This window comes from Zingiber officinale, chromosome 9B (genome assembly GCF_018446385.1).
Source record: "Zingiber officinale cultivar Zhangliang chromosome 9B, Zo_v1.1, whole genome shotgun sequence".
NCBI classification, from domain to species: Eukaryota; Viridiplantae; Streptophyta; class Magnoliopsida; order Zingiberales; family Zingiberaceae; genus Zingiber; species Zingiber officinale.
In genome coordinates this window covers 394,461-417,506 of record NC_056003.1, presented here as the reverse complement: position 1 = coordinate 417,506, position 23,046 = coordinate 394,461, and the positions used below count along the sequence as shown (strand labels likewise).

Genomic DNA, 23,046 nt, shown 5'->3' with positions numbered 1-23,046 from the left:
TTAAGGAATACTATCAGGGACTAGGTTTTCGCTCAGCCTCTCTGCTGGGCCAAAGAGTCCGGTTGGACCAACTGTCCGGTTTGTCCGATCGACCCATAGATCCGATCGACTAGACCACCTGACCGTGTTATCCCAAGGGGCGAGTAGGACTCGGTTCTGAATGATACTCACTCGGCTCGGGATTTTATCAACATTGAGGGACTAGATCGAGATCCGACCAAACCAAGGATCTGATCAGATGACCGCTCGATCGAGACGACCGATTATGTTATCCCGAATATTGACTCCTCCTTAATTTTAATCGTCATATTAACTATCCTTCTAAACTTGGATCCGAATTCGGACCCACATGATTCGTCATATTATTATCGAAATTATTTTAGATATTTTTTTAAAAGACAGTTGAAGTACAGAATAAAATATTTTTCATAATTAATGTTATCTTTATCACTCGGCCGGCAGGACAATCGATCCATTCATTACCGAAATTATTTTAGATATTTTTTTAAAAGACAGTTGAAGTACAGAATAAAATATTTTTCATAATTAATGTTATCTTTATCACTCGGCTGGCAGGACAATCGATCCATTCACAAGATAAAGACCCTTGACCGAAATTGTTATAAATAATAAAGAAACTAATTAGTTTAGGCCCGAAACAAGATAAAATAAAATAAGTTTAATATTCAAATATTTCATTTAATAATTTCCTACTAATTTTTTTTCTCCTAAAAAGGAAATTATAAAAACTGTTTAACTTTGAGAAATTATTTAACTAAATTCAAATTTCAAATTATGAAAATGCATAGATTGTCGTATTATTCAGAGATATATTACTCTTTTATGAATAAAGACAATCATTCAATTCTTTTGAAAACAGGAGATTATATTTACAGCGTGGGGCTTAAAACGTGAGCAAATATATATAGAACGTTGTTCAATTTGTTTTTGCATATTTTCCTATCTGTATACTGTGAAATATCTTTAAAATAAATATAAAAAGGGTTTATATATAAAAAGGGCCGGCCGGAGCCGACATATATTGCGGTAGGAGCTGTGGTGGTGGTGGTGGTTTTGTGAGCTAGGATGAGTAGTGGTAGCTCGTCGCCGGATGCTGAGCTGTGGCGAGCCCACACCCGTGTCTGGAACGTTTTGTTCAGCTACGTTAAATCCATGGCCCTCAAGTGCGCCGTCGAACTAGGCGTCGCCGACGTCCTCCACGCCGGCGGCGGCGGCCACCCTATGGCCCTCTCTGTTCTCGCTTCCCAACTCTCTGTTCCACCGTCCAGAACCGCGGCCCTCGGCCGTGTCATGCGCCTCCTCGTGCACTCCGGCTTCTTCACCCGAACCACCGCATCCGGCGAGGAAGAGGAAGCGTACGCCCTCACTCCCATCTCCACAGCTCTGCTCGTGAAGGAGAAACCGGAGTGCTTAAACAATCTGGTGCTCTTAGAGCTCCACCCGATTCTATCGTCTCCCATGCACTACCTCAGCCAGTGGCTCACCGACGCGACCGCCGCCGCCGCGCCCACGTCGTTCGAGAAGTTTCACGGCGCGTCGATATTCGGGCTCGCCGCCGAAAACGCAGAAATAAACCGCTTGTTCAACGAGGGAATGGCCGCGGACGCCGGGGCCGTGGCCAAAGTACTCGTCGGGGACCGCGGCCGCCACCTCTTCCACGGTCTCCGTTCTCTGGTGGACGTCGGAGGAGGAATCGGCGACTTCACCGTGGCGATCGCCAAAGCCTTCCCGCAGATGAAGTGCGTCGTGTTCGACCTCCCGCACGTGGTGGCTGCGTCAGAATTGGGAACCAAGGCGACGACGGTGGAGGCCGTCGCCGGCGACATGTTCGAATCTATCCCTCCTGCTCAGGCCGTGCTTCTCAAGGTCGCTTTTTTAATTCCATGCACTCGAATTATTCTAAAAATTGAATTTTTTATCCTTTTCTTTTTCTATATATTTACAAAATTAAATTATAATCGATGGCGCGCAGTGGATTTTGCATGATTGGAACGACGAAGATTGCGTGAGGATACTGCGAAACTGTAAGAAGGCAATTCCTCCTCGAGATCAAGGCGGGAAGGTGCTGATCATCGATATCGTGATGAAATCGGAGGAGGGAAGTAGGGAAGAAGAGTTGGAGACGCAGTTGCTTTTCGATGTGCATATGCTTGGAGTCGAGGAAGGGAAGCAGAGGACTGAATCGGAGTGGGCCAACCTATTCAGGGCGGCTGGCTTCGCCGACTACAATATTATCCCTATTTTCGGCATACGCTCTATCATCGAAGCCGTCTATATTTAATTAAATATGTTCGCATAATATATTATTAAGATTAAATAAAATTAAACTAGTAATTTAGTTGAATATTTTATCAAGTTAGCACCTGTGCTTAATTCCCAGTGACTGTATTGTATCAGACTAATGTTTTTCAGTGTTTATTTCCTGAAAAATGTTTTTTTTCTCTTTCTGAGAGCATTCTTTTTCTCTTAGTTGTCACCTCAAGCCTCCCTAGCTCGAACCATTTAGAGCCATGAAGTGGTAATTTAAAAGTCCTTTTTGTCTATCTGAAAATAAATAATTAATTTAAAAAAAACTTTAAACTTTCTCATATCAACTTTTTGTTATATATTTCATGTTGTTGGTTTTTATAATATAATTATAGCAACTAGTTTAATAGAAAAGTTTATTTATGATATAGGAAGTAAAATTTTCCTGTTGTTTTTAAGTCAAACTCAATTTTCTATTTGACAATGAGCTAAGTGTTTGATGATCATTTGATTGGTCAGTTCATTATTTTTTGTTTTTTAACTAGCTATCACTATATATCCAACCCTTTCAACATGCTAATCCTGAGAATAATTAATACAGTCCCATGAAAATTTTTGTTCGATCATCAGGTAAATCCGGTAGTGCCAATAGTGAGCGGCTCAACAACTTATTATTCCAGATTTGTTATCCACTAGAGTAAATGCTCTCTAATGCGCTATAGTTAGTAATCAAATTATAAATACTTAGGAGATTGTATGGATATCCTATTCATCAAGTTAGTAAAAGATAATTGTACTCACTTCTAGTGTCCATCAATCTATTTTAGAGCTAACATGGCTACCCTATCCTTAAAAAAAATGACAATCCCAATTAATCTCATTGATTATTCCTGGGATGACCGATCGATCCAACCCCATGAAAGTTTCCTATCGGTCACTAGGATAAATTGAGAAGTGCACGCGATGACCAACCTAGAAACCTAATATTCTTTGATTGCATATTTCTTTTTGGAGGAAAAATTTCTAAAAAGTTGATTGGGCAAAAGTAAATCAGGTACATGAGTTAAGGGAGGGGCATGCTAAATTTAAAAGTAGAATGTGCTTTTAAGATATTGGGAATGGACTCTTTATTAAAATGTCTTGTACCCGATGTTACCGTGTGTACTTATATGTCAAGACACTCCTTATGTATTTTATGGATAATTATTTTATAAAGATAAGTATTTATCATTAATTATTTATTTTTTTATAAATATATGATTAATGATAAAGTCTCACAGATTAATAAGCATATTAATATGAAAACAGTCTTTGATCGGATAGATATCTAGAGGGGACATGGATACCTAGATCAATGCTGAGTGTGACTAAATCTAGATAGACTGAGAGATGGATATTCAAGTTATACTTGGGGGTGTCTTGAGCTTAGAGGTATACTAGACACGACCCGCTTAAGAGGAGACTACATATTAAGTATCATTGGTCTTTCCTTTTATGAACGAGTGTAACTGATCTTTTGACTTGAGATCTTCATTTATTCTATGCGTAAAGTTATATACTTTGATACCGTTAAAAGCAGTCTTTAATCGGATTGTAATTAATACGATAGTTGAGTGTATATCAAAGCGTAGAGAGAATATTATTAAATCAATAGAGAATTCATCACTCACTTGGATTAGAAGTTAGCTTAGATAAAGAAATTGAATTACATAGTAATCAATTTATGGTGGTTTATAGTTTATGACTGATATTAATTTTATCACATTACGTGGCTAAAAATAATTGTCAGACGTTACCTTAGTATGTGTATGAATTTACACTGCATTCGTGTATAAAATCTAGAGGGTCGTACGTATACCACGTAAACATGAGCATTATTTATAATTGATTATTTTAGTGGATACAAAATTAATCAATTGATTATTTCATAATAAGAATTAATTGAATTATTAATTAATTATGAAATATTAGAAACTAGTTGAGATCAAGATTAAATATGAATTTATTTGATACAATAAATTAATTGAGACCTTAACTCTTCGTATTCTTTATAGACTAGTCATTCTCGGAGGAGAAATTCCTTCTCTCAATTTCTCTCTCGTCAATTTTTTTTTCGTTTTCTTTCATCGAAAGAAATTGATAGCGCTTCCAAAATTTTATCGATCTAAGAAATTAACACTTAACGGATCATATCAAATTCATAATTTAATGCACATAAATATCACTAAAAGAGTCATACATGAGATTTATATATATCCAGATGCTCCGAACCCAACAACCGGACCAGAAGCCACACTTTCCCTTTCAAGAACAAAGCACGAGGCAGCTTCAGCACAGCATCGCATATAATTGAGCGCAACAAGGACGCCCCTATCCCTCAGAGTCAGAACCAGCGATGACCCACTGGATGATGTCGGCATCTCTTTACTATAATTAGATTGTCTGCATTGGTCCCAGTCAACTATTGCGACTTTGACTATGACATGGCACCAAACCACAAACAACCATTACTTTCCTAATTCTTCATACAACGAGACTAAACTCTACTCTTTAACAAAAATTCATATGTAATTGGATCGTCATCCTCATTCATTCCTCACCTTGATATATATAGATAACATTAGGCTCGTGTAAAAGCATGCATGTACGGTACGGTAACTAAGCAATTATAGTTTGGCTCCGATGCAGAGCTTTGGGGGGAGCCTTATCTTTTACATAGAATTAACAGAACGCTAGCTCCTAAGGGCTACTGCAGCAGCATTCGAGCCGTGCACGCGATTGTGGCGGCAATTAATGAGTAGCACGAGAATGAGAGTACGGTCGCTGAGAGAGGCGCGTCACCGGTGGCCAAATTCGCAAGCCAAGCGTCGTCGTCGCCCAGCATCATGCCATCTGAAGGTCTTGATGTTGACGTCGAACCACTGCCACTGCTACTTGACGATGATGACGACGACGACGAATGTGAAGAAGAATTTCTTGATGATTTCAAGCTGTTGCGTTGACCAGTAAAAGAACGGTGAGTGATTGAGAATCTTGGCGGCTGCAAAAAGGGGAGGAAGATATTTTTCTGCGGAAAACTACATGATTTTCGCTTTGAAATCTTCCGATCAGGAATGGGATGGAAGATATGGTTATGGAGAGAGATTCTTCGAATGAAAGAAATTAAAAATCGAATTTTGAAACAGGGAGGTTGAGCGATTTTGGGAGAAAATTAATCGGTTACCTCGAAACAGGGTCAGGGCAGAAGGTGATGATGTAATCTGCGCCGCCGGAGCAAGTGAAGGTGCTGGTGGGGTCGTCGAAGGCGTAGCTGTACGACTTGGGGCACGCCGACTTGAAGACCTGCGAGTAGGCGGTCGCCCGGCAGGTGGCCGGGCTGGCGAAGGCGCCGCTGCAGCAGTACTCCGGCTTGCCGAAGGCGTCGCAGGCGCTCCGGCACGCGTGGCTCTGCCCCGGCACCCGTAGCTCCGCCGGGCAGCTCTGGCCCACGTCGACCGCGCATCCGGCTGAGGGGCACGCCCGGCCGCCGCCGGCCTCCACCAGCACCGGCACGTTGTAGCCGTCCACCAGGCTGACATCGTAGAAGTCCCGGCCCTGCCCCGCCGCCGCCAGGGTGAACTCCGCGAGCGTCGCTGGCGGGGCGGCCCCATCGCCGTCGCACTCCACGCGGCCGGAGCCGCAATCGCCAGTGGCGCAGCTCCACCCTCCGCCGCCGGCAGAGGCAGAGCAGCCGGTGCGGGCCCAGAAGCGGCCGGACCAACCGCCGGGGGCCTGGACGGCCCGAGAAGCGGAGGCGGCCAGCTCGAAGCCGGTGGGCTGCAGCGGGGTGCTGCCGGCGTTGGAGAGAATCCCAGGCCACACCGTCTCGCCGCACTTGTTCATAAATGTGAACGTCGTGCCGCCCCCTGCGCCACCAACCAACCGCACTCTCTTTCAGTAATCTAGCAAACAAAACTCGCTACCAAAAGCAAAATTTCTATTACCTCCATGGAAGAAGAAACATATTACGGTGAATAGAAGAAGAAGAAGAAGTAGATCGAAACGAAGCATAATTACGGTAAATAAAAAATAAAAATTCTGTCGTCGGCGGTAATGGCGAGAGAATGGGAGAGAGCAGTATGCGGGTGAGCGAGGAGTATGGTAGAAGGAGAGAATGCGGATAAGCAGCAGCGCCGGACAATTATCAGCTCCACGGAGAAAAGAAAACGGCGAGATCTAAGGATCGAAAAAGACTGATTTATATCAAGGAAATCGCTTTTTGATCGACTGAAAAAGGGAAAAAGGGTAAAAGGGAAAAAGGACAAAAGAGCATCAGTGAATTGTGTGATCACTGTTGTAAAGATGAATACGTCCGTCTCAACATCCCGTCAATTTGTGTCAATTGGATGAATTGAGTGATCACTGTAGCAAAAAGCGAATATGTTCGTTCATAGCGCCCCCGTCAACCCGTCTCAAGGTCAACAAGGAGGTAAATCACGGACAATTACTAGTCTTTGGAATAGTGACTAACACATAAGGGAAGTATTTATCTCGACTTTACTAAGATTCAAACCCTAAACCTTATTTTGGTAAGTGAATTGGGTGATCACGCAAGATATATCTGTCAGTTTTCTGTGAAATCAGATCTGAAGTTGAATTTGAATCATGTAAGGGATCAGAGTGCCTAATTCCTAAGCAATAGCCAATAGATTAGTTAGGCTTGCTCTACTGCTAACTTCTTAAGCAAAACTTGAAATACCTAATTCTCCTATTATTATGTTCTGGTCGAATTAGGCAGCTTGAGAAGTTGGGTACTTTGATCGAGTTAGGTGGAATATTGAGTTTGTTGATTGATCTAGTCAGTTAATTTTGGTTTGTTAAGCAATCCGATTAAAAACTATTATTTTCATCATATTTTGTTATCATTTCATAAGTGGGATGTGGATGCATGGTTTAGACAAATTGAGTAGTTGAGCGGTCTAGTTAATAGTGATGATTTTATTATATTTTATTAATCAATTTTATTCATCTCCGTGTCATTAAATATTAACAAAAATCTATAAATCAAGTTATATAATAGATGAGGTGGCCTCCCAGTTATATAATATAAGATTTATATTTTTAAAATAAGTTGTTTTCATAAATTAGTAATTTTTTATCAAGCCATTTATATATTCAAATTATGTCATGTCATTTTTTTATTCTATTTATGTTAATTATTTTTCGTGTTAGGTCAAATTTTGTTATTAGATATTATTTAATATTGTTATGGATCAAAATCGGATAACTAAGTGATTCAATCTAGTTTTGCAAGCCAAGCAACTTGGTTTGTTATAACTGTTCTCAGAGTTATGGTGTCACAGTAAGATATTTAGATTATTATCCAGGTATTTACGGTTCGATCCCCGTGCAATCAAAGGATGCTGAGTTCTTAAATTATCCATCACACATACTTTCCGATTTATCTTGATTATCGATAGGAAAATTTTATATAGCCGAATTGATCACCTCAAAACTAACTGGATTTATAAATTAAATTGTGAGAGCTAGTTACTACATTTAAGTAACCAATATAAATCCAATTAGGCCATGCAATTCGAGGTTGAGGGTTCTAATTGGTTTATATTAGCAAAGCAACCAATTGAGTCCAGAAAATTGGTAAGGCTTGAATGATCAATTGGGCTGATTAGTTCGAACAGGCCTAGTGGTTCATTCTGATCGATTTAACTAGGCAAATCAAACGAGTCAAACAAACTAGATGTCAACTAGATTTAAACATTTTAAAACTAAAAAAAATCACTAATTTAGCAACGACATTAACGACGGATATTTAATTCTGTCTTTAACTTAAAGACGGAATATTAAGTCTGCCATTAACGAATATGCATACTTATTACTTAATCTATTTAATTAGTGACAAAATTAAACTTTTATTACGAATTTAGTGACGGAGTCATTAATCAATAATGAAAATTTAACCTCATCGCTAATTTACATTATTAATTTTGATAAAAATTTAATTTAGTCGTTAAATTACGATCAATATTTAATTTTATCGCTAATTTAGTAAGAAATTAAATTTATTAGCCACAGAATTAAATTTCTATTATTAATTTAGGATAATTAAGGTATCCCCAAAGAAATTTTTTCTCTCTCCTTATCCTCTCCTCTTCAATCCTCGTTCTCCTATGTCCTAGTCCGATCTCCTTTCCGGCACGATCTCTTTTCTCCGATACGATCTCTATTCTACAGCGTGAGATAAACCTCTCCTCTCCCCTTCGATCTCAATGAGACCGTGGCCGGTCTCACGCTATGCTCGTGAGGCTGAGTGGTGACCAATTATGATGTTTGTTTAATCATTATAAATATAGAAATATAACTTTCTATGATGAGAATATCGTGCACTAAAAACATACATACTCCTGAATTGTAACCAGATTTAACCCTACATCAAGTGAGTTAATTTTTATATTCAAATATTTATCTCCTTATGTTTGTTTGTTAAACCATATATGTCTTAAAATTACCTTCCTTAATAACTTGTACGAACAACAACTATAACTACAAAATCTATCAATAGGTACAAGCAAGGTAGAGAAAAAGTTAGAGGCGGATTTTCATTCTGGTTTGAAATTGTTATGATCGAAGGATGTTCACATATCTTCATAATGACATGATATTATTCACTCTGGGCCTAAGCCCTCATGACTTTGCTCTTGGGTTCTATCCAAAAGGCCTCATGTCAATGGAGATATCTTACATCCTTTTAAACTCATGATCTTTTTCATATCTTTTCAGTGTGTGACTTTGATTGAATCCTAATAATCTTCCCCTTAAACAAAGGATCATCATTACTCTCGTGGTCTGGGCCTCCTCGCGACCATCCAGTCACTCTTGACCTGTTTCGGATCTCCTCGTGAACATTCGGTTACCTTGACTTACTCTGGGTCTCCCTACAAGCATCTGAATCTAGTCACTCTAGATCTGCTTCGGGTATCCCCGCGAGCATTCAGTCATCCTGATCTACTCTGGACCTTCCTAGAAGCATTCAGTTTCTCTAACTTGCTCCGAGCCCACCCTCATCTTCGTTCAAGGCCACCCAACATAGCATTTGGTCTGAACTATAGCTTTGATATCATTTGTTACGACTGAAGGATGTTCACATGTCTCCACAATGACATGATATTGTCTACTTTGGGTCTAAGCCCTCATGACTTTGCTCTTGGGCTCTACCCAAAAGACATCATACCAATGGAGATATCTTACATCCTTTTAAGCCCATAATCTTTTTTTATATCTTTCGAATGTGAGACTTTAATTGAATTCCAATAGAAATCTATGTATGTTAGAGGATAAATTATTTTCTTCAAGTGTATTATTAGCAACTAGAGTTGACAGACGGGCCAACCTGTGGCAGGGCGGGTCGACCCGTAGCGAGCCAACCATTTGGCGAGGCGAGACGGGCCGACCCGTCAACTTGGCTAGTTGGCAAATTTCCAACCAAATCCAATCCAAGGCGGGTTACGGGTTTGGTGGGTCAACCCGCGGGCTCATCAATTTTTTTAAAAAAATATTTCATTTCTTCAACATTTTACTTAAGAAATATTTCATCAATTAAATATATCCATAAACATTATTTTAAATATAAATGGACACAAACGAGTACCTATGTAGGATGAAAAGTAGTATTTTTATTTCAAAATTATAATAAAGAAAGATAATAAATTGGTATAAAACTTAGCTTAGTTTATATGTGTTTCTCAACTCGCGGGCCAACCCAAAGCCGTCACGGGTCGACCCACGCGGGTCGGGGGCCTAGACAGGTCGGCCCACGACGGGCTTGGGTTGATAAAATTCCAACCCAACACCGTTAAATTGTTTGGAGGGACGGGCCAACTCGACAGACCCAACCCAAATTGACGGCTCTATTAGCAACCGATGATATATCATAATTACTTTTCTAGGTGAAGGACCTTAAATATCAAATATACAAGATGAAAAGATAATGGATCTTGCATCAGGATCTATCTATAACATAAGAGTTTACTCTGATTACTATGTTAATGATTTCAAATTTCACGTGACATAACATGATTTACACACACTGGCCTATAATTCAAGTGTTTACGTAAAATCATCTATCAACAATGCTAATACTAAATTTGATGATTATGGTAGACTTGACGAAATTATTGAGGTTGATTATCTTAATTTACCGAATGAAAAGACGTGTGTTATTCAAATGTTCATAGTATGATCCGACTCTAAGAATCAGCATCAGAAAACATTCAAACTATAATTTAGTTGAGGTTCATGCGAACAAATATTTCAACAAGTTTGAACTCTTTATTTTTACAGTACAAACTGATTAAGTTTTCTATCTTGAATACCCAATGAAGAAAAGAAGATCTAGTGAATGGTTAACAATTTATCGAATGAAGCCTCACTCGACCATAGAAATGACGAACTCCATCATGGTCCAAAACCATGATATATTTCAAAATGAAGAAGTGAAGATACATTCAGTTGATTCACAAATTTAATACACATCCCAATTACTTGTAGGTGTAAATGTCATTTATGAGAAAATAGATAATAGAGAGATGTTTAGTAGTGAGAAGCTTGATGTACTTAAGTGTAGCGATGAAGACTTACAAACTGTTAATGTTAATGATTTAGATTGTAATGATAATTAAATTTTAGGACTAATATTAATGATTCAGTTATGACTATTCTTATTTTTTACATGTAATTCTACTAGTTCTACCATGTAAGATATTATTATTTTGATTTAATTATTATTTAACATGGGTATGTGTTATAATATTATTTTGTAAATATAATTATGTTGAATATTATAGTAGTACACAGTGGTGAGATTATTCTAAGGATTGTAGTGGGATTGGTAAGTATTGATGTTATTAGTAATTCAAATGCATCTAATATTTTATTTATTATTTTGATAAATAATTTTTTTTTTCATTCAGTTTTACTCCTAATGATCATAGTATAACTGCTTATATAAGCAAAAAATTTAGAGAAAATCAATGTACTTCTGGTACTACTACGTGGAGGTATGCAAACGAAGATCTTAAAGACTTTATTATCAAGAATTTTTTGTAAATTATTTAAATATTATTAATATTGTATAATATAATATCTTTTTACACTAATTTTCTTAATATTATTACAGAAAAAATATATTTGAGAACAAGACATGAGACACAATTTAAAGAAACATGGAACAATTATTGTGCAAAAATATATAAGAACTTGTTATACAAATGGAGAAGGAAGGGAAAAAGGTCATCCCATGTACTAGATGAGATTTTAGATACATGGAAGAACACTTAGGCTGTAGAAAAATGACGATAAAATTTATCAACTACTCGAAACAACAGAAATACTAAGGTTGTTGGCTCAAACACCGGATTCATAAAGCATGTATGGTTGGATCATGATCTATTATAGAGCATGTAATAGACTTGGTAAGTCTACTATATAGTTATATTAGAATTTTTTTATTATTAATGAACGTATTTTATTTTTTTAAAAAAAGTATGTATGCAGGTTGATACTTTACACAAATATTCCATTTGTTGGAAGGTATTTCGTAATACACACAAATAGAAGTATAGGATCAAAACGAACGAGGGGGGATTTCATTTTTAAAACTTTTCTTTTTGCCTTTTAAAAACTTTTTAGAAACTCGAGTACACAGTGGAAAAAAAATGCAAATATCATAGCGGAAAGTAAGAGCACTTTTATTTTTACTTAGTTCGTACCCTCACGACTACTACTCCAAAACTCAAGATCCCTTTGACCATTCCGATTGGGTAATCTACTAAATTCTCTCCCGAAGAACATTTGGACAGAGAAGTTAAATACACGAATGAAGAGAATGTAACATCCTACATTCTCTTATGTAAGTATAATAAGAACAAACAACATCATTGTTTTACCGACACGGATTGTAGTTGAAGATCAAAGATCGGTGTCAGTGTCATTCTGACTATAGTAATTAGATGTAGTAGAGTCGCGGAACAGCAGTTGGGTGTAAATAGCGTAGTAGAATCAAGTTAAGCATATAGAATAATGAATGTTTAGTGTTATAGCCAAATGCTCATTTTATACTACATTGGGGGCACCTCTAATGACCTAGAGTGCCTCAAGTGAAGCTTATCCGATCTGATGCAATCGTGCATTATTATCTTGATAACTGTTTGTTAGTACCCCAGGTAGTTTTAATTTGATCAACCAAGTCAGGTTAGGTCATGTTAGTATTTAACCCCTGTGTCTAAGTGTGCAGGAACTTAGGAGTACAGGAAGTCGAGCGAAAGACACAGCTAGCGAGAAGGATAGCACGGAAGAGAGCCGACGGGCTTGGTGCGTCTGAGGGAAGAGGTGCTGCGGAAGAGTACGCGGGCTAACGAGAAGGAGGCACACGACATTTCTGATGGATGAGAAGCCAGAGCGGAAGATTGCTCGAAGGCCGGAAGTTGGATTCGGGTGAGCCCTATTCCAGATGGCCGAAATCACCCAAGCGAGCCGAGCCGGAGTGGAAGATCCGAACCAATGCGAGCGAGACTGGAGCAGAAGACCCGAACAAAAAAGTCAACTAGAAGTTAACTTTTTTTGTCAGGGCACCCAGAACAAAAAATTATCCGGAATGCGATGTGGCGTGTCTTGTTACAACATGGATAAAAGTTTATCCCCCTCCAAACACCTGGAACCCTTCCAGACGTCCCGAACAAGGCTATAAATATAGACCTGATCCCAGTAGTCTAGAATCACTTGTGTACGAGTTTCTTTAAGTGTTCTACTACTTTGTGTGCTTCCAACACTTGTAAGAGGCTTCTTCGCCTAGGACGAAAGGAGAATTTGAGTAGTTCTTTAGAGTATTGGATTAACAACCTTCCCGGTTGTAACCAAGTAAAAAAAAATCGGTAGCCTCTTTCTTTTTAGTTTATCAATTCTTTTTATACAAGTGCCTTATTATTTCAAAAGATCAAGAAAGGTTTTTTTTCGTTATTATCGTGCAGGTAATTCACCCCCTCTTATCGACCGCACCAATCCTGATAATTGGTATCAGAGTTAGACCCGCTTCAAAAGGACTACCGCCATTCGAAGAAAAAGAAATGGTCGGATCCAGCATCTACCAGCCGAAATTTGAGGGTGACTTCGCAACTTGGAAGAAGCGGATGGAGGTATTCTTCAAAACCAACTTCAAAATTCTCTATAAAATACTGTTTTGTAGCACCTACGGATCAACACGGAGCCTAGAAAGAAGAATACACATGGACGAAGACGGAGCAAGCCAACTTTGTGGCTAATGGAAAAGTAGAGTTTCATTTACTCAGCGTTCTTCCACCCCAGGAGGTCAGCCAGATCGGAAGCTACGAATCCGCCAAAGATCTCTGGGAGAAATTCCTGGAGCTTCACGAAGATACCTCGGAATCCAAACTGGCTAAGCAGGACATCCTCCGAAGTCAACTGACGAACCTCTGGATGAACAAGGGAGTGAAGTTAGCCCAACTTCACGCAAGAATCAAAGACCTAATCACCCAGCTCAACAACCTCGGAGAAAAGGTAACAAATCGTGACTCCTTAAGGTACGCACTTAACTCCTTTCCGAGAACTCAAGAATGGTCAGCCTTAGTAGATGCTCACGACATCTCTAAGGATCTTGAGATATGTACTCTTGAAAGCTTATTTTTAACTTTTGAACTTCACGGGTCTCACTGTATAGATTCTTAGGAGATAGAGAAATCAGATAACATTGCTCTAAAAGCCAAGAAGGATGAATTAGACGTCGACAACTCCTTCGACGATGATGAAACAACATACATGGTAAGGAAATTCAAGAAATTTTCTAAAACTAATAAGTTTAATCAAGTGCAGGCAAAAAAAAGAAGAGCGAGGAAGGTAAGATACTATAACTGCAATGAAGAGGGACACATTAAGGATGACTGCCCAAAACTGAAGAAGGAAAACAAGAAGGGACCAACCACAACAAAGCACAAAACCCTGAAAGTGGCTTGGGATGAGTCGTTATCAGAGTCAGATCTAGAGGAGTACGCTAGACTTGCACTAATGGCAATCCACCAGGAGGAGAGCATAGATGAAGGGGGAGGCTCCTCAGAAGAAAGTTGCAGCGAGGAGGAAGAAACAAACTTCAAAACAGTTCTGATAAGTGAGGTATGTTTACTACCCCCTAACCAGTTATATTCAGGTATTAAATCCATGACCAGATCCTTATGTAAACTAAAAATGGAAAATATTAATTTGAAAAAGAAAGTTTTGGAATTAAGAACAATTCTAGCTAAAACACGCCCCCTAGAAATGTATGATAAATTAAAAGATGAAAATGAAAAATTGAAGGATCAAATTAGAAAATCAAGAAACTTTGCATATGATAATCAAAATACCTGGAAAGATTATAGAAATCTAAATTGGTATCTTAAATATCATAAGGGTCAAATTAGAAGAATATCACAGAAGTATATTCCTAGAAAGTTTTTGATAAATCTGATAAGAAGGAAAATTTAACCAATGCTTTAAATTGCTTATCAAAATTTCTATGAAGCATTTAACCAATGCTTTAAATTGCTTATCAAAATTTCTATTAGAAAATTTTCTATGAATTAGTTATCAAAATGCAAGTTTTTTGTGTGATTTTTTTTCCCTAAAATCCAAAATTTTACCCTTGTTAAATCTTTTTAACATTTAAAGTTCTTTTTTTTTTTTTTAAATTGTAATAAAATCAAAGTTTTTGAAGCTTAACCTTTCATTTTTTTTTCCCTTAGACTCTTTTCCAAAGTCATTTTAAGAGTACCCCATTTTTAATATGATCAAAAGGGGGAGTAGTAAATATTAAGTCTAAGGGAAGAGTAGTTAGTATATATATTTTTTTTTACTTGTAAATTTGTTGTTCAACAAATTATAACTATTATTTTTGAGGTTTACTTTTTTTACTTGCAATTTTTTTTAAAAAATTATAAGTGTTATTTTTTAGGTTTACCCTAACTTAACTTGAGTTTGATCACATCAAAAAGGGGGAGATTGTTAATACGCCAAAGTAATTTTGATGTGATCAACCAAGTTAGGTTGGGTCCTGTTGGTATTTAACCCCTGTGTCTAAGTGTGCAAGAACTTAGGAGCACAGAAAGTTGAGCGAAAGACATAGCTAGCGAGAAGGACTACACGGAAGAGAGCCGACGGGCGCAGTGCGTCTGAGGGACGAGGTGCTGCGGAAGAGTACGCGGATGGACGAGAAGGAGACGAGCGACGTTTCTGAGGGACGAGAAGCCGGAGCGGAAGATTGCTCGAAGGCCGGAAGTTGGGTTCGAGTGAACCCTATTCCGGATGGCCAAAATCACCCAAGTGAGCAGAGCCAGAGCGGAAGATCCGGACCTGGTCCGGGCGCCCGAAACTAAAAATTATCCAAAATGTGATGTTGCACGTCCCGTTGCGATGGAGATAAAAGTTTATTCCCCTTCAGGCGCCTAGAACCCTTCCAAGCGCCCTGAACAGGGCTATAAATATAGCCTTGATCCTAGTAGTCTAAAATCACTTGTATACGAGTTTCTTTAAGTGTTCTACTACCTTGTGTGTTTCTAACGCTTGTAAGTGGCTTCTCCGCCTACGACGAAAGGAGAATTTGAGTAGTGCTTCAGAGTTTTGGATTAACAATCTTCCCGGTTGTAACCAAGTAAAAAAAAAAAATCGGTAGTCTCTTTCTTTTTAGTTTATCAATTCTTTTTATACAAGTGTCTTATTATTTCAAAAGATCAAGAAAGGTTTTTTACGTTATTATTGTGCAGGTAATTCACCCCCTCTTGTCGGTCGCACCGATCCTAATACTTTTTTTTATTCAGGGCACCTACAATTTATCAGGGTGCCTCGGTTCCAAGCGCCTCCAAACAACCCATGGCCCCTTCAATCCACTAGTTTGACACAATAATCTTCCAGAGATCATAACTTTTGACTCGAGATTCAGAATTAGGCTATGTCGGTGGCTACACATGCAAAATTCGAAGATCTACGTATATCTTTGCAACACATAGTTAGAAATATATATGCACAAACTGTTTATATATTTATGAATTAGATCTTGTATTACTAAAACTAGGATCTAATCTTGGTCTTAACTTAGATTTTCAAGTTGGATCTAACTTCTAAGTTAGACCAGCACATGGAGTTCTACTAGGACTCATCCTCACTAGATCTCTCTTCTTTAGTTGCTTACTTTATTTACCATTTGCAAAATGACTTCACTTGATGTCTGATCTCTTGGCTCACATTGTCTTCTTGTCAAATGTCTCATCTGAACTTCAGCTAGTTGTCTAGTCCTGCTAACCTAACTAGACTTCCTACCAGATATCTAGTCCTCTTTGACCTATCTAGACTTCCTGTCAGTTATCTGGTCCTCCTGACCTAACTAGACTTTAGCCTGGTGTCTGATCCTCTAGACTCATCAAGTCTTTTAATCTGCATACTTGGTAAACATATTAGATCACAAGCAGACTTAACTTTGAATCTTTGATAACATAAGGTTTGATTCTGGTGCTCCTTGCACCAATAAAAAAATGTCGCCTTTGTCAATGCTTGATCAAAGGTCACATATATAAGAATTTAAACTTTTTAGTAATAACTTTTAGCTTTATTAATTGTATATTATACATAATTAATATATTTTTTCATAGGATGAAATCATTGATCAAGTTGCTCTGGCGTCTCAGTCTATTATAGAAGGAAAGGAGTTACAGACTCCATCAAACGATTTAATAGATAAAATCAATGATGACGTTGTCGGTGGAAGAAAAAAGAACTCCCTCTACAACCTTGGCTCCTAGGAAAAAGTAACATATATATATATATATATATATATATATATATATATATATATATATATATATATATATATATATATATATATATATATACAGAAGTGATATGCTGCGGACAAAGCCCGTGCGGACCGCTGCGGACATGCGTCCTGATCGGTCTGGTGACCGATCAGGAGGTTCCCTGATCGGTCCAGAGACCGATCAGGAAGCATGTCCGCAACGGTCCGCACGGACTTTGTCCGTAGCATATCAATTATATATATATATATATTATTAAGGCATGTATACTTGTAAAGTACGTTAAACTAGTGTTGATCAAATTTATTTTCTGATAAGTAATTTAAACTTTAACTCCATATATATATGAGTAGGGTTATTTTAAAATAAAAAATATAGTATAGTTTAAATCATGTATTTGGTTTTTTAAATAACTAATCCTATTATATTTACAGTTAGAGGGGGATGATGATTGATGTATTAGTTTGTGAGATTTAAGTTGGGATATAATTAATTTGAATTATATTGTTGTTGAACCATGTACGATATGCTAGGATGCTTTGTTGAATGTGGTTTGCTTTTTTTGTTAAACATAATATGAATGTGAATGTTCTATCATTTAATGTGAATGTTGTCAATGTAAATGTTGTTGAAAGTCAAGGTAGTTGTTATGGCATATTAGTTGTTGAATGTGAATGTATTAGATGTTGTTGTTGAATGTAAATATATCATTGTGAATCTATCATGTAAATAAGATGAATCTCCTCAAATGGAGAAGGTTCTATTAAAATTTTATCATAAATTAACGATGAAATTCGTTAATTACTATATATTAGTGGTGGAAATAAATTTTTTGTCACTAATTTAAAGATAGAATATTTATTTTCATAAATTCTAAACGTTAAATTAGCGATGTAAAGAAATTTCTGTCCTAAATGACATCAACGAGCAAAATAATTGCAATCGAAAATTTCAATCACTAAGTGTAATTAGCGATCAACATTTCGATCGTTAATCTTTTTTCTCCGTGTATTTTTTTTTTTAAAAAAAAAGATTATTCTTATAACTTTATCAATGCCATTTTATTCTGATCACTGTATTTTCATTAGTTTTATTAAAATATCTTTTAACTTAACCTCCCTCTTTTAAAATAAATTGGGAAGTAATTAATTAAGCGAGTATATTCGTGATATAATGTTGAAAAATATATATATATAAAGTTAATTGAGATATTTTGACAAAATAATCTATAAAATAATTGTACCATGAAACGGGATAAAGATGAGCCAGTGGATCAAAATAATAAAGATTAGTTGACGTGGAGGTCAAAGTTAAATGATTAAAATCGTAAGATTAATATAGACTATGAAATCGTGAACTATAGGTGGCCGAGTGGACCTCTAGAGCCAGTTGGATGTGAGAGACCGATCGGACCATCTAAGCAGCCACTCTCCACAACTTGCAGTCGAGGTCTAGAATCAAATATTAAGTTACTCGGTCCACCGCCCTGGCCTATTAGACCTTAGGTCTGATCAGGCATAATGTGCCTCTCCGATAATAGTAAGGCTGAGGGAAGAACAAGCTGATACTCTATTCAGTACAGCCGAGCTAGTGACGTCTCGACCGAGCTGGTGACTTCACGGCTGAGTTGGTGATGTCCCAACCGAGCGTCCCGAGTCGGCCTATAACAGGATCCCACATACATATCTTATCATACTCTTTTGGAAATTTGTGACGCCGACAACAGAAAATGTCGAGCAAACAAATAGTACTTTAAAAGTTTCTAGTCTGTCACATCATAAATTCACGTGTTTGCTTAAGTAAAAATATCAGGGACATTTTTTGATTGATCAGTTTTTCTAGGATACTCGGGCGTAGACGCTATAGTGATACTATAAAATGGAGTCTCCAGTCATAGACGAAAATACGCGATGCTTCATTTTTAAATACGCTCATTGCTATAATCTTTTTATTATTCTTTTCCTCCTCATACACAGAGTACTAATTTAAACGTGGAAGAATCAACACTAATAACATTTTTCTTAATTCGGTACTAACGCTTCTCATCTTATAAGATAACACGGAATCTAAATTCGGTAAACACGGAATCTTCTTTCAATTAACATCAAAATCACACACATAATTAACTGTCTTCCCAACTTTCGAACATGATCGTACCATGTCATGTCCTTGTCATCCTCACTGTTGTTTGTCTTCAAATAATGTCCTGCTGCCTCTCCAGTCATGGCCTGCAGAGATATCAATTCATTAGGAACAAAAACATGAAAGACTCCACATGGCCTGCAGAGATATCAATCCACTAGGAACATTGTATAGCAAGGAACATTAATTGACATTATAAAGATTTAAACTACGGTAATTTACCAAGGGTGTATGTTGAAATCTAAATTTATCAAAAGATGTACATTACTTTGGTATTTACCAAAGAGCGCACTTTTTTAAATACATTTCCTATTTTACCCTCCTGATAATTTGACTTTTTCTACTATTTTTCTTTTCTTCTCTCTCTTCTCTGTCGGCAGAAAAGATAAGAATAACATAGTCAATTTTTAATTACATTTTAATGCATTTGAAGAAGCCAAAATAAATAATGGACACCATATTTGGACTCCTTGAAATTTTAGAAATCCACAGGAACTGAAATGGGTGCAATCGGAGCTTTCTAGGTCGATCAGTGGGTTTCGGTCAAAACCCACTGATGGACCTAGAGAGCTCCGATTGCACTCATTTCAGTTTCTATAGATTTCTAAAATTAAAAGGAGTTCAAATATGATGTCCATTATTTATTTTGGCTTTTTATAGATGTTAACAAGCAAAATAAAAAAATCGACATAAAAGCCCACGTTGGGCCTAATATGGAATCATATCAGGCCCACGTTGGGCCTAATTTGAGCCCATATCAGGCCCAATGTGAGTTTTTTTTTGTCGATTCTTTAGTTTTGCTTGTTAACATCTATAAAAAATCAAAATAAATAATGGACATCATATTTGAACTCCTTGCAATTTTAGAAATCCATAGAAACTGAAATGGGTGCAATCGGAGCTCTCTAGGTCCATCAGTGGGTTTTGACCGAAACTCATTGATCGGCCTAGCTAGAAAGCTCCGATTGCACTCATTTCAGTTTCTATGCATTTCTAAAAATTGCAAGGAGTTAAAATATAGTGTCCATTATTATTTTTGGCACTCCTAGTAGTGGACCAAAGGTTTTGAAAACCCTAAATCTCTCTTTATTTTTTTTTATTTTTTTTTTTTTGTTACTAGGCCTGATATCTCCCATATCAAGCCCACATTGGGCCTGATATGGGGAGATATCATGCCCACGTTGGGCCTGATATTACAGGCCCAACGTGGGCCTGATATCTCTTCATATCAGGCTTAAACAAAAAAAAAGGAAAAAAAAAAAAAAAAAGAGAGATTTAGGGTTTTTCAAAACCTCTGTCCACCACTAGGAATGCTAAAAAAAATAATGGATACCATATTTGGACTCCTTGCAATTTTAGAAATCCACAGGAACTGAAATGAGTGTAATCGGAGCTTTCTAGGTCGATCAGTGGGTTTCGGTCAAAACTCACTGATGGACCTAGAGAGTTTCGATTGCACCCATTTCAGTTTCTATGAATTTCTAAAATTGCAAGGAGTTCAAATATGATGTCCATTATTTATTTTGGCTTTTTATATATGTTAACAAGCAAAATCAAAGAATCGTCATAAAAGCCCACGTTGGGCCTGATATGGAATCATATCAGGCCCAACGTGGGTCTGATATCATTCCATATCAGGCCCACGTTGGGCCTGATTTGAGTCTATATCAGGCCCAATGTGGGTTTTTTTGTCGATTCTTTAATTTTACTTGTTAACATCTATAAAAAGCTAAAATAAATAATGGACACCATATTTGAACTCCTTGCAATTTTAGAAATACATAGAAACTGAAATGGGTACAATCGGAGCTCTCTAGGTCCATCAGTGGGTTTTGACCGAAACCCACTAATCGACCTAGCTAGAAAGCTCCGATTGCACCCATTTCAGTTTCTATGAATTTCTAAAATCGTAAGGAGTCCAAATATGATGTTCATTATTATTTTTTGGCATTCCTAGTGGTGGACCAAAGGTTTTGAAAAACCCTAAATCTCTCTTCTTCTTTTTTTCCTTTTTTTTTGTTTAGGCCTGATATGAAGAGATATCAGGCCCAAATGTGGGCCTGATATCTCCCCATATCGGGCCCAATGTGGGCCTGATATGGGAGATATCAGGCCTAGTAACAACAAAAAATAAAAAAAATAAAAAAATAAAAAAAAAGAAATAAAGAGAGATTTAGCGTTTTCAAAACCTCTGGTCTACCACTAAGAGTGCCAAAAATAATAATAGACATCATATTTTAACTCCTTGCAATTTTAGAAATTCATAGAAACTGAAATGGGTGCAATCGGAGCTTTCTAGCTAGGTCGATCAGTGGGTTTCGGTCAAAACTCACTGATAGACCTAGAGAGCTCCGATTGCACATATTTCAGTTTCTATGGATTTCTAAAATTGCAAGGAGTTTAAATATGATGTCCATTATTTATTTTGACTTTTTATAGATGTTAACAAGTAAAATTAAAGAATCGGCAAAAAACCCCACATTGGGCCTGATATGGACTCAAATCAGGCCCAACGTGGGCTTGATATGGAATGATATCAGGCCCACATTGGGCCTGATATGGAATGATATCAAGCTCACGTTGGGCCTGATATGATTCCATATCAGGCCCAACGTGGGCTTTTATGCCGATTCTTTTATTTTGCTTGTTAACCTCTATAAAAAGACAAAACAAATAATGAACATCATATTTGAACTCCTTGTAATTTTAGAAATCTATAGAAACTGAAATGAGTACAATCGGAGCTCTCTAGGTCCATCAGTGGGTTTTGACCGAAACCCACTGATCGACCTAGAAAGCTCCGATTACACCCATTTCAGTTCCTGTGGATTTCTAAAATTGCAAGGAGTCCAAATATGATGTTCATTATTTATTTTGGCTTCTTCAAATGTATTAAAATGTGATTAAAAATTGACTAATGTTATTCCTATCTTCTGCCGACAGACAAGAGAGAGAAAAAAATAAAAACAGTAGAAAAAGTCAATTTATCAGAAGGGTAAAATAGGAAATACATTTAAAAAAGTGCGCTCTTTGGTAAATACCAAAATTGTATATACTTTTTAGTAAATTTAGATTTCCATATGCGCCCTTTGGTAAATTACCGTTTAAACTATGCAACTTTTATTCTAAAGGAGATAATATTGAGAACTGATATTATGAAATAAATAACAGATACTGGGGAGTTGTGTTCGTATTTTTTTTTTTTTTATAATTCAAATATCCTTTATCAATCCGCTTTATATTAAATGTGGGCGGAGGCAGGACTGCATTAGAGTTGTAGTAGTAGTAGTAGTAGTAGTAGTAGAAGAAGGTAGGGATGACAATTTTTCCCACGGATTTGGGGCCCCGCGGGGAAAACCCGAAATGGGGATGGGGATGGGGATCTCCGATTTTTCGGGGATGGGGCGGGTTTGGGGCGGGTATGGGAATACTATCCCCATCCCCGAACCCGTCCCGAATACTTGTGATGATGGGAGATACAATGATGTAATTTTGCCAATTCTTGTCAACATACTTTCTTCAAACTTGTGTGTTCATGAAAAAGAATTATAGTTATACAATATCCCTCTTGAAGGAGGCCACAGTGAAGGTCAGATGGAGTATATATTGTTAACTAGGACAAAATTACTTTGGACCTCTAACACACAAGTTTCGACTAATGACATGGGGCGGGGATGGGGAATCCCCGAACCCGTGGGTTCGGGTTCGGGGAATCGCCGAACCCGAAAAAATAAGAACGGGGCGGGGATGGGAATGGCAAACCCGCCCCCGCCCCGCCCCATCCCTAGTA

The 23,046-nt window shown here is 37.5% G+C and overlaps 2 protein-coding genes across 2 annotated transcripts; one reads left to right on the top strand and one right to left on the bottom strand.

Annotated features, from left to right (window-relative positions):
• The first annotated feature begins 1,029 nt into the window (after positions 1 to 1,029).
• On the top strand, positions 1,030 to 2,463 carry LOC122023962 (trans-resveratrol di-O-methyltransferase-like). The gene is made up of 2 exons (XM_042582414.1): positions 1,030 to 1,887; positions 1,994 to 2,463. Exons 1-2 carry the CDS (start codon positions 1,087 to 1,089, stop codon positions 2,300 to 2,302), a joined length of 1,110 nt encoding a protein of 369 aa, XP_042438348.1. The 5' UTR covers positions 1,030 to 1,086; the 3' UTR covers positions 2,303 to 2,463.
• Positions 2,464 to 4,817: 2,354 nt separating this feature from the next.
• Positions 4,818 to 6,503, bottom strand: LOC122023963 (thaumatin-like protein 1). Its single transcript, XM_042582415.1, has 3 exons — positions 6,252 to 6,503; positions 5,492 to 6,173; positions 4,818 to 5,258 (listed from the first exon to the last, which is right to left on the bottom strand). Exons 1-3 carry the CDS (start codon positions 6,316 to 6,318, stop codon positions 5,015 to 5,017), a joined length of 993 nt encoding a protein of 330 aa, XP_042438349.1. The 5' UTR covers positions 6,319 to 6,503; the 3' UTR covers positions 4,818 to 5,014.
• Between the last annotated feature and the right edge of the window lie 16,543 nt (positions 6,504 to 23,046).